This window comes from Poecilia reticulata, linkage group LG22 (genome assembly GCF_000633615.1).
Source record: "Poecilia reticulata strain Guanapo linkage group LG22, Guppy_female_1.0+MT, whole genome shotgun sequence".
NCBI classification, from domain to species: domain Eukaryota; kingdom Metazoa; phylum Chordata; class Actinopteri; order Cyprinodontiformes; family Poeciliidae; genus Poecilia; species Poecilia reticulata.
The window spans coordinates 19,561,362-19,578,967 of NC_024352.1; the positions used below are offsets into that span (position 1 = coordinate 19,561,362).

At 38.4% G+C, this 17,606-nt stretch overlaps 2 protein-coding genes across 6 annotated transcripts; both read right to left on the bottom strand.

Moving 5' to 3' along the window:
- Positions 1 to 1,433: 1,433 nt before the first annotated feature.
- tmem179ab (transmembrane protein 179a, genome duplicate B) lies at positions 1,434 to 6,178 on the bottom strand. 2 transcript variants are annotated; one of them, XM_008400171.2, is made up of 4 exons: positions 5,704 to 6,178; positions 4,278 to 4,415; positions 4,118 to 4,196; positions 1,434 to 4,041 (listed from the first exon to the last, which is right to left on the bottom strand). In XM_008400171.2, the coding sequence occupies exons 1-4, from the start codon at positions 6,087 to 6,089 to the stop codon at positions 3,868 to 3,870; spliced, it is 777 nt and encodes a 258-aa protein (XP_008398393.1). In that variant the 5' UTR covers positions 6,090 to 6,178; the 3' UTR covers positions 1,434 to 3,867. The 2 variants fall into 2 exon arrangements, with proteins under 2 accessions (XP_008398393.1, XP_008398392.1); XM_008400170.2 differs by having other exon boundaries at positions 4,278 to 4,418; positions 5,704 to 6,177.
- Positions 6,179 to 8,482: 2,304 nt separating this feature from the next.
- Positions 8,483 to 17,087, bottom strand: LOC103458996 (uncharacterized). Of its 4 annotated transcripts, none has more exons than XM_008400167.1 (16): positions 16,964 to 17,087; positions 16,427 to 16,536; positions 16,249 to 16,338; positions 15,529 to 15,651; positions 15,285 to 15,443; positions 15,114 to 15,192; positions 14,807 to 14,996; positions 14,146 to 14,289; positions 13,825 to 14,015; positions 13,604 to 13,739; positions 13,464 to 13,518; positions 13,249 to 13,390; positions 12,171 to 12,792; positions 11,951 to 12,098; positions 10,837 to 10,931; positions 8,483 to 8,865 (listed from the first exon to the last, which is right to left on the bottom strand). In XM_008400167.1, the coding sequence occupies exons 2-16, from the start codon at positions 16,509 to 16,511 to the stop codon at positions 8,761 to 8,763; spliced, it is 2,364 nt and encodes a 787-aa protein (XP_008398389.1). In that variant the 5' UTR covers positions 16,512 to 16,536; positions 16,964 to 17,087; the 3' UTR covers positions 8,483 to 8,760. The 4 variants fall into 4 exon arrangements, with proteins under 4 accessions (XP_008398389.1, XP_008398390.1, XP_008398388.1 ...); XM_008400168.1 differs by having other exon boundaries at positions 10,837 to 10,904; positions 15,114 to 15,195; XM_008400166.1 differs by having other exon boundaries at positions 15,114 to 15,195.
- Positions 17,088 to 17,606: the final 519 nt, after the last annotated feature.

The window sequence follows — 17,606 nt, forward strand, 5'->3', positions numbered from 1 at the left end:
TATATATATAATTGGAGGTACCTAAGCCTACAAACAGCTCAGCCATGTTGCAAGGCTCTGCAGTGGTACCTCTGCACCTCTCCCCCACTGAAAAGGGAATATGTTTAATCCCAGAAACATGTAGCTTCCATCTCTGTATGTATGTTTCTACGTATGCACTACAGTTTGGATATGCCACTCCATATGTAAGTTGTGAAAATATGTTTGCACATTTGCAACTATGATGCTCACATGTTCCCCACAATGATTTCATCCTTCAGTTCAGGTTAAAGTCTTTTTGCCTGTGAGTGGATGTTTCCAAAGGAATGCAAATATTTATTTTTATTACAGAACACAATTTGTGTATCTAATATATCCCAAACAAATGAATGTGTATATATGGCTCAATATAATAAGGTCTATCACTATCAGTATTTAGCCTTGTAAATCCATATTCACGAATGTAGAGCTGTTGGAAAATGTTTCAGAAGTGCCCGTCTGCAGGGCAAAGAATCGGGTGTTTGGTGTTGATCCGTTAGAAGGTGAACACAGGGCTACATCACCTCATACTATGGGGTTAAATGGGACGGAAAACACTTTATTCTTTCTTGTCCGTCCGTTCCTTCCGGGATGTAACATCTGTAGCACATTCTAGTTAATCAAAGAGAATATACTTAAACTACAGTGCCTTGCAAAAAGCCATTACATGCTCTTTTCTGTCATCCTTTATCTGCTTATTAAGATTTTAAGTGAAGTGGAACGAGAATAATCCATGATTTCTACATTCCTTTGGATAGAGAGTGTAAGGTACTTTGGCTGCACTTGATTTAATTTAGAGGTATCAAAGTAATGGGGGCTAGACGAGGTCAGATTTATGTCACATTTGTGCTTGTTTTTCTCTGATACTCCTGGCATCCTTAATGAATATCAGAGTATTTTTGCCACATATTTGCAAGTACTCACTTCCTCTCTCTCCTCTGGTTCCCTCTCAATTAAACTCATCTGCAAACTGACCCTTAGTTTTTTTGACTTCTACTTATATAGAATATTGGAAACCATACATCGTTTCCTATCCTTTCCACAATACTCTATATTTTGTCGAGTCTGTCACATAAAATCCCAACAGAAAACATTAAAGTTTCTGGCTGTACAGTTGCAAAATGTCATGGTGAGGGTCTATAGTTTTGCAAGGCACTGTATATGAAGGATGATAGTTTTAATAAATCTCCCCCTCTCAACTGCCTGATGCCCCTCACCCTTGAATCTCACCTGTTATGTGTATATATATGTCTGTCTTCTACTGTGTGTCTGTATCAATTCAAAAATCCCAAAATATACTTTTACTTTTGTTGTTTTCTATTTTCTCACCTGATATCGGTGTAACTCCGATTCCAAACTCATGTGTATATTTGGACGAGAAGAAAACCCTGGAACAATTGAGGCCAAACTCAGAATTATATCAGAACCAGATACAGAATTTATTGTAGATATGAGTTATATATGAATTCATTTATCGAATGAAGCAAAGAAATTAAAAAAAAGCAGCCAAACTTGCACACAAATGGGTTATATAGGAATCAAAGGGCACAGTGATGCACATCCAACATACCTCTTGTTATGAGCAATAAGACAGTGACAGAACAGTGCTGTCTGTATGACAGGTTTCAGGGAAATCATCATGATCCTGTTTGATTGTGGAGATCTCACATTTTAATTTTGAAGCAATATGGCAAATCAACACCTGCACAGAAGAAATAAACAAAAAACAAAACAAAAAAAAGATAACACCCACAACTCCATACTGTCAAACTAAATTGTCATTAGCAATAAAATGATTCCCAGTAAACCCACGTCCTGTATATGCACACTTAGCTGCTTTTTACTGTTGTCTGAACATTTATGGTCACTTTGGAAAAAGTGCCTTTATAGAGGGTTTTCTTAGTTCCTTTTGTTTTATGTTCTCTATTGTTTTGAATAAAACTGTCATTGCCTATCAAAATTAGATAACTTGGTTGTGCTCTTCCTGACCAATAGAGGATGTGATGTAATAGCCACAGGAATGCATGCAGGTATACATACATATGTCACAGCAGTATAATATATTGTTTTTGTAGCCTATTAAGTGAGAAGAAGAAGCCTCAGTCGCTAAACAGCACATCATAAAATCTGTTTTATATCTCACTGATGCTAAAAGCTCTTTTGGCCTAGCTGCTAAATATATTAATGCTTTGAGTTGCAGTTTATCATACACAACTCTTGGTAGCTGCTGTGTAAACACACTGCAAAAGCGCAGATTGATCTACTTTGCTTACGCATGCAAATGAGTCTCAGTTCACCAAGATGTGCCTTTTCACAACAAAAGCCTACCTAAGGAGAACGTTAATCTAGAGACGACCAGAAAATAATAACTACACCTCTTTATATCTAAAACCACCCGCTCAGCTTGTCATGCACTGGGTACCATGCAAAAAAATTTACAAATAAATATGATTTAAAAAATAAATAAATAAATAAATAATTTCCACAAGCTCATAAATACTGAGTGGCTAGAAAATTAAGAGTTGAAGAAAACTCAAGTATATATTTCAGGTAAATAGTTGGCTTGGTTTGTAATCAATAAGCAGTGATTAAAACCTGCAGTTTTTTGTCTGAGTTTCATCCAAGGAAGAAAATGATCCATTTGATTTGATTCTATGACAATGTAAAGCAGAAGCCAATTCATTTTGATTGTCTCCACAGGCAAACGTTGGTGAATCTTATGGCAGAGATGAGAACCTACAGTTCTGGTCACAAGTAGGTTTACATAAACTCACAACAACTTTCATATTTAATTTGGTTTTTAGTTGTGCATTTCAAATGTTTTTTTTTTTTTATGCTAAACCGGTGTTACAACAACTCACTACACTGAATTTTAAAACAAGAATTCTGACTGCGTGTTTGCTTAAATCAACGTATGTTTATAATTAAAGATATGAACTCAAATATAAACATAAATTCCTGATACAGTTTAGTTAAAACTCCCTTGGTTAGTCACACGCTGATGACTTTTAGTGGACAACAGAAAAGATTTTCTGAATTCTGGTTCAAAACTAATAGAGCTCATTTAAATTTGTTGGTGTGACATCCCTGATTTTAAGGGAAGGACACACTTTTACAAAATATTAGAGTTGAGTACTTTTCAAAAGAATGATGTTAGCCTGCTTTATCTATTCCAAAGCTAGTCTGGGTAGCCCCTTTTTAGGTTTAAAAGGCTTTGGGCTAAATAAACTAGCATTACAATTTTGAAAAGTACTGACTTTAAAATATTCTGAAAATACATTTATTACATTTAAAAGCTGTGTTGGGTCTGAGAAACCAACGACTTTAAAGAAGTCTACCGATTCAGCTAAGAGCAATGTTATGTCTTTATTCTAAATGCTAATGAACTGTCACCAAATGAACCAGTCTGGGTTACACAACCAAGGTTCGATGTTGTCTTGCTGCAGCTGCATGAGGCAGACAGTCTCTCCACTGTCTTGTCCTTGGAAAAAAATAAAACAAATATGGAGCTTTTAATGAGAGCATTCTGGCTTGTTTTTGTTCAGCACATAAATAAACCTGATTGAGTGATTTAAAGCTTGGCAAATTTTTATTTTTCTCCACAACAGTAGTGAAAAGTTAAGGCCAGAATTTAACATCTCTACAACCCAACCTGGCATTTTGACCAATAGATAACTCGTGGATGCAATTGTTTATGAAATTCAGTGAAGTTGTTTGCTGTATTATCAGCCCACCATAAAAACGGTTGAAATGCATCATTAATATCTAAAACGAGATCCATGTGGATGTCGAGCGTATGTGAACTTGTGACGAGCACTGTAGGGGGCAGAGATGAGAGAGTTGTAGTTTCTAGATCAGGCCAGTTTTGAGGTCAGAGCTGCAGCGTGAAGAGCGGCTGAGCAGCAGTTCCTTCTCGTGGATCAGGGAGTCGAGCAGATCCTCCTGTCTGTAGTTATGGTAGACCTTCAGGAAGGCTAACACTGTGATCCCAAGCCAGGACAGCCAGGCAGCCCAGAGGCCAAACTGAAACAAGGACATCCTCCATTTACGACCGCACTTCAAGAAATATCAGATTGATCTAGGAAACAAAAACCATTACCTGAGCTATTACGAACTGGTCATAGAAGGCAGAATTGTCCACGCCGAGTTCAAGGTCCGTGTCCTGCAGCTCCTCACAGCTAAACAAATTAACCAGACGTTAAAGGGGACCATATGATGCTTTTTTCCTTAAAGTCAATTATTGTGTGCTCCTATCTCACCTGTTAGGCATGGTCCCACTCTCAGTGACGGCATCGCACCACAGATTGAAACCCACGCTGACAATGGTGCTGGACAGGAAGATGGTGAACATCACCAGGGAGCTTATCATCAGGTTGAGGAAGGCATTGAAAAATGAGCTGCTGGGAGAAAGAAGAAACATACAAAATCGGTCTATGCTGCTCTTAAAGCTACAGTACAGCCCTTTATATAAGCCCTTTATTTTATTTCTTGGAAAATGTGAATACTGCATAAGACCAACAGAAAAAAAAGATTTGGACACAGAATTGTTACGTAAGAACACTTCTGAGGGACAGTTATCCAGATGACAGTTATTGACACCCCACACAACGAGAATATGCCACAAAAGACAATTGCTAATGAAGGTTATATGAAAGCACATTAGTAATGTGAAGTTTAAAGGAAGGAACAAGTATGTTAGAAAAAGGTGCACCAATATCAGGTAAAAAAAAACAACATACCATTGAATTGAAAGGTAAAATGGTAAATAGTTTTAATTTGTATGGCGTTTTATCAAGTCTGGGGATAGCAAAGCGCTTCACACTACAGTCATTTACACCATTTACACACTGATGGGGGTAAGCTACATTGTAACTTGAGCTGCTCTAAAGCAGACTGACAGAAATGAGGCTGCCATTCAATTGTCTTCCTAAACTCTGAAATGGACATTAACAAATCCCTCATGGCTGTAATTATTTCTTTTGTAGGTGGACTCTTGTCTACCACACTTTTTCCTTCCTCCAAACTTTCCATTGATATGGATACGGCTCTCTGTGGATAGAGAAGCTTATTTTACATCAGCCTTTTCAGACGTATACTGCTTGTGCAGGGTGTCAATGATTCCATGATGGACAGCTATATTATCCATAATGGCCCAGGCCATAACCTTGCTGCATCATCACAGTGTGAGATATGTTTATTTTTTGATGTTACATGATATGATGCTTTTCAGAGACACTGAATTTAATTTATTTACTTATTTATTTTTATGAAATGAAAGCCATAACCATCAAGGTTAGCAGACATAAACACTTTATACCAGGAAGGTCTAATAGACCTCATAGAATAATTCAGCATGGCTTAATTGTGGTGATAACTGTTCAGTTCATCACAAATCCAGACTTAAAAAACTTTGTTATTGTGGTGTACTTTAGAGACTAAGGCGGATTTTTCATATTCTGAAGAGGTACTGCGTAATTCTCCAGCTGCAGGGCAAGATGACCGCGCGTTTTAATAGATGCGGAAAATATTTTGAAATTCTAACACAAAATATAGGCGCTGTATTTAGCCTATAGTGGCCACATACACACTTTTAAACCTATAAATGATGAATCGTGCTTCCATTAGGCTTTGCATCATGTTTCCTACGTAGCTGTGCTCAAGGGGAACATGTGAACTGCCACTCACTCGTCGTGTCCTTTGCACAAAAAGAACAGCAGCCTCCATGCCTGCACTGCGGATAGGATGAGGGATGCAATCCCGATAAAAGTGATGAAGCTGCAGGAGCACTCGGGTCCCCACTCCTCCACGATGAAACGCTGCTTCGACACGGTGATGTTCTCGTTTTGCCACATTCCACGGGTGAACAGCAGACATTTCCCCCCGAAGTCCTCCGAGTTCTCCGACAGCGGCACCACGGCGATGAAGCCGAACACGAAGGCCAGAAAGTAGAGGATGCACTGAACGAAGATCAGATTGTCGAGGGCCATTTTCCCGTCTGACGCCTCTGCCTGCTGCCCGCCGGAGAAAGTGCGGCTGCGCAGTGGAAGCAGAGACGAGCGGAGGCGCAGCATCCGAGGACGAACTGTGCAGCAAATTAATGAGTGGGCAGAGGCCTTCGGGGCTCTCCATCTGCATCCAGACCGTATGCGATGAACCGCTCCACTGCTGCTGCGGTCTTAAACTGCTGAGAAGGACTTAAGAGCTGCCACGTTTTAGAGCGCAACTACAGTTGGAGTGGATTTGACCAAAACTGATTTGAACGGTTCCTTGCGGTGTCTTATGTTGGATTAAACACACTGTAGTTTTCTATAATAATAATAATAATAATAATAATAATAATAATAATAATAATAATAATAATAATAATAATAATATTTTAATATCCGACCAAAGAAGTTACAAACTGCATTTTGATTTTAAAAAATAATCTCAGAAATAAAGAAGAGTAATATTAAACCATTCAGGTTTTGGGACACATCTGGTGCTCCATACTACATATTTCTTTTTAGCATAAAGATTCCTTCTACTTATCTTTTGTACTTTAAGAACTTTAAGTATTTGATGCAATTCTCATTTTAGTTTTAGCTTTTCATTGGAAAGACCTTGTTGAGTTCTGTTTTGTAGATATTTATTTTGCCTGCTATCATCCATTTGTTGTCTTCAACACGTTCAACACTTTTTTCTTGAATGTTGCCCTTCCTCTGACCCCATACGGTCCTAGGAAGTACTCCAAATATGATAATTTTAGCATTAAACTATATTTTTATTTAAACAAACCTTGACATTTTTATTATGGATACCAACACATCTCATCATCTGCAGTAAAATGTTTTAACTACAATGAATACAAATAGACAATTATCAAGTAGAAAAATTCTAATAAAAACCATGATTTTCAAAATACTGGGTTTTACTTCGAGTCCTTCTAACAATATGAGATGCAACATATTCTTATTGCACTGATAGCCTACATTCTGCTATGCATGCTCAAAAATAAGAGTAATGGTTTGTTTATACATGGTGACAGTCTTAAGGGAAGGGCAGGTAGCGGCCTGTCGCAGCCATCTGACATGCTCCAATGAGCCCATCTGCTGAGCTGAGCAAGGTGTCTCTGTCCCCTTGGTGGGACGTTGCCTTCTCACAGCGCCCTCCAGTGGGCAAAAATCCCAACTTCTAGTCTGCAGACATGTTATGATCACCAGCTTTAATTGTAAATCCTTTTGTTGCAGAATGTCAAAACATACAACTAAATAAGCTCTTTTTCTTCTTGTTTTTTAACTTAAAAAGTACAGGGAGTTATTTTTAATGAATAATGTCATTAATGTGAACCTGTAGCTTTTTCATCATCAGGGATCTCATGGAGTCTTTTAAAACCAGGCTCCATTACTATCATTCTTGTAGTTTTCCTTGGAATATTCAATACAACATAAAGACAAGTATTTATATGTGTGCTTTAGAGATAACAGGAGGCTATTTGTATCCATCATACTAACTGCAGTATTTCCGTGGAGTGTGATTTAGGCCTTGTCATTTTGCTGCAGCTCTGCACTCTGATTTTCATGATCTTATCAGCTCACAGATTAGCTTGAGTTATGTTTGTGTGCGAGAGGTTTAGGCTTTGAAGTTGATTCGATTCCAGAGAACTGAGACGGTTTTATGGTGTGGTCATATCATTTTAAAGGCTTCTGAAAAGTACATAACAGAAAATTGTGGGATGGAGATTTTCTTTTACAGTTTAATTTCAAAAAATAATAACAAAAAATGTACATCATTACTATGCACTGTACACACCCCATACAAAATTCTTCTTTCAGACACAGAAGCTTTCCCCCCCAAAAAATGTTTTACTTTTAATGGATTCTCTGGACTTTAGATTTAGATTTGATCTGTTTTGTCTTTTTAATTGTATAATAGTATCGCTAATTTAGAAAGAGAGGGATTCATCATATTTTTAAAAAAGAAAATTCCAATCCATCTGAGAAGCAGATGAATTGTTTCTCAACACAAAATGAACTAAATGTAGCTGAGCTGATGTCCTACCTGATTAGACCTTGGGCAGCCTCTGGTATCAGAAGTGCTGCAACGACTGCAAGGTCAAAGTCTTAAATTTAAAAAAAGCACGAAGAGGAAATTACATGAGCAGAATTCCAAAGCCCATTTTTAAATAATACAGCATGTGTGGACTCGTCAACTGGGCGCAGGGGAGATCCGCAGGAGAAGTGTGTCAACCTGAAATGTGTGTTAAGTTATTCACTCACCCGAACAAGAGAGGGATAAGGGGAGGGATGCTAACCCAAATGCATTCCCTGGACTCTGGGTAAATATAGAGGGGAATGGGCTGAAGAAAGCATTGGGAGGTCATCCATTTTTCATGAGATACTCTGTCTGCAAAGCAAACATCCCTTTTTTCCCAAGCATGGGGGAAGCCAGCAAAGAATGTAAAGAGTGGAATCACTACCAGTGATAACATCAGTGGATTTTTAATGTGGTGTATTTGTGTTTTTATCTGGAACAGCAGGTATCCTTTTAATATTGAACAGGCAATGGTGAAAATATATATGTAATAATGTTTGTGACACTGTCAGGTATAGCTCAGAGAAACATTCAAGAAAGTATGTACTGCATGTTCCTGGTATATCCAATTGTTCAGTTGATCGGTCAGTGTTACAGAGTGTGACTTTATGATATATAAATGAGATTCATGTCTTCAAAAGACTGTCTTTTTTCCATCCATTATTTTCATCATGTTCTCTTCACTCGTTTGCCTTTCCTGGATTGTGTTCTTCCACTCATGACTCTTTGTTGTGGAGCCTTCCCTCTCCAACCTGCAAGCTCCTTTCCTTCTGCCTGTAACACAAAGCAAGAGTGAAAAACAGACACAATTACAGCCTCATATCCTGAGCAGTGATGTGAAGGGCTTAATGAAATATCCTGTACCCATTAATCTTTCCCCTTGAGGGGGTGCAGCAGAAAGGATGCACTGGGCCAACTACTGATTAAATGCTCCTAATAGAGGCCATTCATCTCACCTTAAACCTTGAACATTTTAACTTGTAGCAGCGGCCAGCATTACTTTGCTGCATGTTTCTTTGAGCAAGCAGTGCAGTTTCAATCCAGATTTTTTTTTTTTTATTTAATTTTGCACTTTTACATTTACTAATTTAAATATCCTTCTTTTGGGTTTTCCGAACCAAAAGAAATATTAGTTTCCACATTAGCTTACATAAAATCCATTGCAATAAATAATTTATAAAGGTTGCCTAATCAGTGCAGTCCACTTGCATGTTGACTTCAAGTGGACTGCAGTCAACATGCAGTCCAAAGCACAAATCTCAGTACAAATACAACTGTTTGTGTAGGCCTTAGAGGTTTGATAGATAACATTGGGAAACCCAAGGAATCCAGCAGACAGGTTAAGGACAACATTGTGGAGAAGTTAAAAGCAGAGTTGAGTTTGAACATGTCTTTTAAATTAGTTCAATCCATCATTAGCACTACAAGCTTATGAGGACATGGATGTCAATCTATACTAACAATTGGAAAAGGAAATAAAGGATCAGTCAAGATGCCTGTGGGAACTCCAGAGGAGCTGCAAATACCATATCAACATAACATAGCTTATTCATAGAAATGCCTATGCATATTTGGATAGATTGGTGAATCTGAACAAAAGTCAGACATTTCTGAACACGAAAGTAATATTTGGGATAAAGATGAGAAATCCCCCGTGGCTCGACACTTTAACACAGCTGGTCATCTTTAAATGTCAAGAAAATTAAATGACTGTTTCTAAAAGAAGGCCTGGCAGAAACAGACTTGTTACAAAGAGAAGCATTCTGGATTCACAATTTACAAGCAGTAAAACGGGGTTTGAGTAAGGAACTGGTGTAGAACCGTTATTTTTCTAATTGTATTGTCTCAGATGTATGCTTACCAATTGCTTTTTGACTTTATTTCCAGAGATAGTTTGCTGTTCTGTGAGTGTTACTAATTCCATTTTGACTCTCAGTGCTCTATTTCAGCTTTAGGTTGATTACCTTATCTGCTGTTTTCATGCGTGTGTAATGTGTGTGTATGCATGTGTGTGTACTTCGGTACATGCCACACGTTTACATTTTTAATTTGCAGAAAAACTGAAGACTGTGTATTGTTTTACTTCAACTTAAATTTTATGCATTTCTTTCAAACAAAATACTGAAAAAAATATACTGGAGTTCTTAGATAACAAAATGTAAATTTCAAAATATTTTGCAAGGCACCGCAGTTAGGTTAATAATTTGTAGTTATTTTTATTGGCCATACAGTTTAATGAACTTCAGCTTTGTGTGGACACACTTCTGGTCTCAAAAATAATAACACAACATCTCTAATAATGTTTTACCCAATCGACATAGAAAGTGAGGTACACACATCTTAACCCACCAGTGAGTCCTTTAGTCCTCTAGGTCAAAGAAAAATCACAAATCCATAGTCAGATTGGACAGGACACACCTATTTTTTTATTTTTTTTAAACAAATGTACAAAAGCAACAATGTGACCTGCACTTCTGTTTGAAGAATGACATCATTGTGGGAGGAGATCTTAAAAGCAGTGATGTTTATGCTGGAGGACAGAAGAACAAGGGATGAAGGGGAGGAAAGAGGACACCTGCTGGGCTGTGATGAGGAGAAATCCCAAGGGCCTAAAAATGAGATCATCCCAGCCACACCAAGTAGCTAACTGGAGCAATAGTGCCCCCTGAAGGCCGGATAATGTTTCACATCGTTGACGACAACGTCTCTGTATATGAAGAACTGAAAAAAAATAAAATAAAGTACCTGTTTGTCATCTGTTTGCGTTGCAGAGAAATCAGTGAAGTTGGCCAGACTGTCGGTGGATGAGGGGCCTAGTGGACAGGAAGACGTGGTATTATCTGTGAGCAAGAAGAAGGAATGCAATGAATTGGGAAAGGTAGATGTTGAAGATATTGCCTTTATGCCAGCATTGTATGAGCATTAAAGTTCCTTTTAAAAGAAACCATCACATAAGATGAACCGTTGGGTAAGAAAAAAATATTCTCATAATTTTTAAGCACAGTCTCATGCCTTTGAGCTGATGTGCATGAGTGAGGGACAACAAGCCCAGTTGTGATCAAAATAGGTGCATCTGCAGAGCTGTAAGGTACTCCCCCCATACACACACACGCACACGCATACACACACACACACACACAGAATATGGGGTGGGGGAAATGCAGTGGAGAAATAGGGGTTGTTTTATGGATGAATGGCTGCCGCAGCAAGGTTAAGGAAACCAATCTCTCCCCAGTCCCCATCCCTTTGGTGCTGCTACCGGTATTTCTAATCCGTGAGCAGCACAACAGTTTATCTGTGGTTCAGTCATCTCTCAAAAGAACTAATTAGCAATTCCCCCAAGGTAATTTATTTTTCTGCAATATGCGATTTAACAGTTAAATGTGTGTTCAAGTTAGAAAATCTTAAATCTTGAAAGCATGAAGCAGATAAATTACAACCAATTTTGGTTTCATTGGACAAAAAATCTTTTGAAAAGAAATGTATTGGTGAAACAGAACAGTGATGGAATGAGCCCTTTGGCTGCTTGAGAACCTGTGTATGATAAAGTGGGTGGATTTTATGGAGAAAGATGGGAGCAGACTTTCTGGTGGAAACACTTTATGAAACAATTGGAATTGTTGATTAAAGAGAAGAGGACAAAAACTGTTCATCCAGCAGTGTGGACAAAACCTGAGAAGGGGGACACAACCAGACTAATTGGTGTTAGAAAAAACGATAGCAATCTAAACAAATGCTTTATTTTCCAGACACACTTAAATTCAGAGGAATTCTCAGCAGTCAAAGGAGTAGAAGTTGATATGATGCTGGATATGATGCTGTAGGGTGGCTTAGAGGTACAACCTGATGTCCTACTTACCAAATGTTGGTGGGTCAGTGTTGTCCTCTGAAACCAAGCTTTGGTTCAGGTCAGTCACTGGATCCCGGAGGGTTGTTGATGGTGTACTGGACAAGTCTTGAATGCCACATCCCAGAGCTTCCTTTTGCTGGTGGTGCTCGTCTCCTTTCTGATCATAAAATGTGCAGTAAAAGACAGACAACAGAACATATACAGTTTCATATTTGTGAGCTGTGCCCACCTGATCTGATGATATCACCAGAAAACCATCTGACTGGTCTTCCCTCTTGTGGGAACCTGAAGCGACCATTTTGGGAGAATCATCAGCAACTTGCTCTCCTGATGTGTACTTCCTGTCTTCTCCACCTTGCAAAGCATAAGATATTACTTTATCTTGGGACTTCAAACTTTTGCCTAAGTCATAGAGGGAATGTTGTTCTGTGGCGCCATCTGGTGACACTTTTGGCTCCCAGCATTGTGGCAAAGAATCAGCCACTGAGGTGAAATTGTCCTCATCATCTTCATCATCTCCTATACTTTGGATCTCCTGATCAGTGAGAAAAGCTGAAATCCTCTGCAACGTTATGGTGCTGTCAAAGAAGTGAGCATATTTCGGCAGAGGTGCTGATGAGGCAGAGGAGAAAGAAAGGGCAGACAAAGACCTTTGATTCTCAGAAGTCAGAATGTCCTGTGCTTCAGAGTGGTGTTCCCCTTGGTCATCCTCAGCATTTGCTGTTTGTTCGGTTTCTTCCACAGCTTCCATTGAGAATGGGCTTGGTGTGAGGCGGCGCAGAGCCTGCACTGACAGAAATATTTCTCTGCTGCTTGATTTTCTCTTTGGTTTCTTTGGCCACACAACCTCACTGTTATAAAGAACACAGAGTGCTGATCAGAAATGACATAAACTCATGATGGACAAGGATGTTATACTAGATGCAGCCTAAATTGAGTAAATTGAGTTTTATTATTTTCATTATCCCATCCTCTTAATGCAGTGCACCAGTACCACTGAACCCTTATTACGATGTTACCACCAATATGTCTGGAAGGGGGTTTTGTGTTCTTTTGAAATGCTCTCTTTTATGTCTCCAACTCCCCTGCTTTTCATTTCAACAGAGGATTTGTGCAAATGTTTCCTCACCTAATGTTGTAGTACTCAACCCCATCACAAATAATTGTTGATTTCGGAGTCAGATCCATCTGTTTCTGTCACCGTTTGTTGTTGTTTTTTTTTCTAGCTTCCCCGACTTTATTATTAGATTAGTTATTGACATGCTCCTGTCTCACTGATGTGTGGTTTAATTTAGAAGCCCCAGTACCTTATGCTGGGATTTGGTTTTCTCACTTCCGTCACAGCCTTATTGACCAGTTTGACCAGTTCCTCTGAAGACATTGTTCTCTCCGCCTGATTCTGATACAGTGTGGCAGACAGTGGGCAGGGTATCATTTCACCAAAACAATCTGAAGAAAACAAGACTTACATGCAATGCACTTTATTCAACATCTGATGCATTTTCTTGATGTCCTTTTTTACCTTTATTCTTCTGCTGCAAGATGCATACTTCAGCTCTGCTGCAGTCTTCTTCACCCTGATCAAAAGTTTAAAAAAGTTGTTTTAGACCTTTAGGAGTGTGAAGTAAAGTAATATTTGTGAGTTAAAGTAGATTAACCCACGTTGCATCCATGGCAAATGTATTTTACAGCTTCAGCATGTAGATTCACTCCTTTACAGGCCTGGAGGAAGTACATGACCATATCCTCATTTTCTGTGTGGCTTCTTTTCAACAAAGCCCAAGCATCAGACAGACAACTGTGTAGGTGGAGAAACAGAATGACCAAACAGCCAAGCACTAATTCAAGACATTACTCAATTGTTAAAGAAGCCAAGAGAGCACCTGCTTAGAAGAAACACTTCTGCACAAAGTTTTGCATCCTCTGTGGTTTCTATGGGAGGTTTTGTCCACTGGATATACTTCAGTGCCATGTGGTGCTGCTTGTTTTTCAGCAGAGAGATGATAATGCATCGATGTTGCCAGGAGAACTGAGGGACAGCGGCTTTGGGACTCAACAAGAGCTCCATGGAGGCCTAGGAACAAATTTTCATTGGGCTTTATTTAGCAAATCAAGTTATTTTTAAATATAAATGATAGAACCCAAAGATAAACACATCTTCATTTGTTTCTATTTTAACAAATTCATTGTTCTTGAATGAGTACCTTTGTGCGCCTATGATCAAACATCCAGAAGGCTTTGATTTGATGGGAAAATCTGTGAGGGATCGTAAATGCACGGCAAAAAGACTGCAGAAGGTTGTCTTTGCACTGTAAGAAGTTAGCCACATCCAGGATGAAGTATAATAGCTGGGATGAGTTCATTAAGTGCCATAAGCCATGGTGACTGCACTAATTCTTTGCAACATTATGCCAAGCTACGACCACAAACTTCATCGTATTTCATTCGGGATTTTAAGTGATAGACCAATACAAAGTAGTTTATCATAACTAATTATGTTATGTGAGTGATTATGTTCACATACTGTATCTCGCTGTTTCTGTGAAGTCATTAGGTCTGTTAGGGAACATCGATGAACCAACAGCATCATGAAGGCCAGGTTGATCTGAAATCTGAAATAATGGCACATCTGCAAACCATAATGTGACTGTCCAAGGACTGGAATTTCAAGCCCTTGACCTATAAGCTGTAATATTTTAGGTCTAAACTCCAGGATTGGATACCACTAGTCTATTAAATCTACTCAAAATGCTTTGAGATTTGAGGTTGTAGCATGACAAAATGTGAAAATGTTAAAGTTTTGAAAAAAGAATGTACATTTAAATACCATGTAATGAGTCCTTAAACATATTGCTGACTGGATACAATACCCTGGACCAACATGCTGTCAGTACAAGGAACCAAGACAAGCTTCAGAAGTGCGTGAAGAGAAGGTGGGGGGTAGCATTGATCTGTGCAGTCTTCAGAAGTCCATATACACCCATGTTTTTTGGACAGCTGCATCACCATACCCTTGATCAAAAAGCCACATCTTTCCATCTCTCTCTTATTCCACCTAAATTCAAATAGGGGAAAAAAGAAAGAAAGGAAATCAAAATGTAAGGATAAATTTAAGGATACGAGTAGAATTAGAATATTTGTAATCTATTCAGAAAAACAGCAGTGGTGTTACCCAGCAGTTTTAAGCCACATTTCCTGATGGCTGAGTTCCATTTCCTTCCACATCTGAGAGAAACGTCTCAGTTCTTGGGCTTCTAACAGCAAGAGCAGGGAACACAAAAGTCTTTAGAGATGTGATTGCTTTCTGTCATGTCAATTCTTCCATTTACAAAGACATCAGTACCAGGGAACCTGGGCAGAAGCCCCATAATGCCCCACCACTGAACCAGCCGACCCAGCCAGATGTGTCGTTTCAGAGTCCAGAGCTCTTGGTTCCAACAAGTATTTCTGCCATTCGATGAGTGCTGTGTGTCCCTGCAGATCATACATGGAGCCTTCAAATCTAATCGGAAATTGTCAAGAAAGATCACTTTAGTGCTGGATTGATTCAAATATGTCAAGCTGATCCGTCTTGTTGCTGAATGGACCTTGTTGTTTTCTCAACCACTGAACCAAGATGAGCAGGTTCTGCAGTCTCTGGAGCAAGATGTGTACTTCAATGAAGGAGCTCCGATCCAGGAACATCCACAAACCCTGACAACGACTGAAACCTATTGGGTGAAAAAGTAAAATATAAATGTTTTGGATTTATGGGATTTGTTTTTTCAGAAGTGACATTTGATAAAGTGGCAGTGCCCAGTTACATAGCTTGAATTAAATAAAATGGGTTTAACACAACATATTCAATTTAAAGGGCTTTTTACTCATTAATTTGGAGGAAGAAAGCTAAAAAAATGTTTACCTTTCCAGTCCACAAAATAAGAAACACATCTTGCCCAAATAAGAGAAACAATCAACATACATTTGTCTGGAAAAGGTTATAAACATGGAACAGTTGTGAAGCTTCTAAAAAATGTTGGGCCAACCAGAATAATCAACACATCAATGAGAGCACATTAGAACTCATCAAAACCTGAAACACTGAAACACTGTCTGCCTTATTTCCCTTAGCTAAGGTTAGTGTTCATGATTTAACATTAAAGAAAGAGATTGGGAGAAAATAGCATTTAGAGGAGAGTTTCAGGGCAGCAGAACACAGAAGACTGTCTCACATTTGACAATAAGTATCTTGATACATTGAAAGCCACGCCTTTCAATATATCTCCCATTTAAAATCACATATAAATTGCCAAATACAAAATACTTACACAAGGTTAACAATTCCTTCTTTGTGAATTCTGATGTCCTCTGTAGCCAGGAGCCAAAGGTTTGTAGGTGTTCCTCCAAACACGCATCACCTTTGTGAAGTTTAATGCAACAACACACCTTTTACCATAAAATATTTTGCTAAGTAGAGATCAGAGGTTTCTTCTATTCTTTATGTACCTTTAATATGCAGTTTCTTCAGCCAGTGGATGATGGTTCTGATTTTGTTAGCACCCAAAGCTTCAGACCATTGACCCTCCAACATGATCTTAAATGTCAGATCTTGGGTTCTGTGGCAGGATGAGGAATTTCAGGCAAAATTAACCCTCAAATAGCCAAATTGACACTGGCCACACATTTTGATGGCCATAATAATCTGTGACCTTACTGTACAGAACTGTAAATTATCTCAAACTTTAAAACAACAATTTTTCAGAGTTCTGCCACCTCTTCACCATTATCTGAGTGTATTTATTACAATATTTAACGTTAAACAATGGGCATATACGATCCTCAAAGACCGAGAAAGTGTGCCTGAAGTGAGATTTATAATACACTTCAGGCATATGTCCTTCAGGTGTTACAAACCTATAACATGTAATGTTCTTAGACTATTTTAAAAATAATTAGATCAATGGATTGTTCAAGATCAGATTAACACATGGAGGTGGTGAGAATTGTTCTGATATCTAAAAATGTTATATATTCAGTACTTACTCAGCAATAGAGGAGGTTATTTGTCTGTTGAATGTTGGTGAAATTTCCTCGGTCTGAGCAGAGCAGTGAGTGCTCTAAGTTGTGTCCTGTGGATTTTCAAACAACCACAGCGGCTGCAGCAATGTTTTCCTTCACCCAAGCTACTTTCTTAGATGTTAATCCACTAATCCCTCTCTGTTAACATTTCATTGGCTGAGTCGCACCATCTCCGGAATAGTAGTGAGGACTATTGCAAAAGAAGAATCCAATAATTATAAAGGGAATTAAGTATTCCTTTTTGACTTTGTGTTTGCCTCAGTGTACTATTTCTCAAAATCTCATAGAACCAAATAGTCGCACAGCCACTCAAAGTACTCTGTTAACTTTCTTCTAGATTATGTCATTAATTTACAAGCAGAATGTAAAAAAAAATACTTACCCAGGTACCATAAAAATGCACTCATACCCTTTTGACTTCTTCACATTGTCATGTTTTACCCAAAAACTTCCATGCAGTTTAGTGGCATTTTATTTAATATACCAAAATAGCACAATATACCAAAATGTTAAAGGATCTAACAACATAGACACATGTGCAACATAGACACAGTACATTGATATATAATTTATTTAAATTAATATGAATTAATTGAATATTCAAATA

What these genes read in the sequence shown, in the direction of transcription:
- LOC103458996 (XM_008400166.1), bottom strand. Translation starts at nt 16,511, where the DNA reads ATGTTGGAGGGTCAATGGTCTGAAGCTTTGGGTGCTAACAAAATCAGA. An exon ending in TTGATCATAGGCGCACAAAG is followed by an intron (nt 14,016 to 14,145) that starts GTACTCATTCAA and finishes ATTTGTTCCTAG; the next exon opens with GCCTCCATGGAGCTCTTGTT. An exon ending in CACTGACCCACCAACATTTG is followed by an intron (nt 10,932 to 11,950) that starts GTAAGTAGGACA and finishes TCTTGCTCACAG; the next exon opens with ATAATACCACGTCTTCCTGT.
- tmem179ab (XM_008400170.2), bottom strand. Translation starts at nt 6,089, where the DNA reads ATGCTGCGCCTCCGCTCGTCTCTGCTTCCACTGCGCAGCCGCACTTTC. An exon ending in AGTGGGACCATGCCTAACAG is followed by an intron (nt 4,197 to 4,277) that starts GTGAGATAGGAG and finishes TAATTTGTTTAG; the next exon opens with CTGTGAGGAGCTGCAGGACA. An exon ending in ACCAGTTCGTAATAGCTCAG is followed by an intron (nt 4,042 to 4,117) that starts GTAATGGTTTTT and finishes TCCTTGTTTCAG; the next exon opens with TTTGGCCTCTGGGCTGCCTG.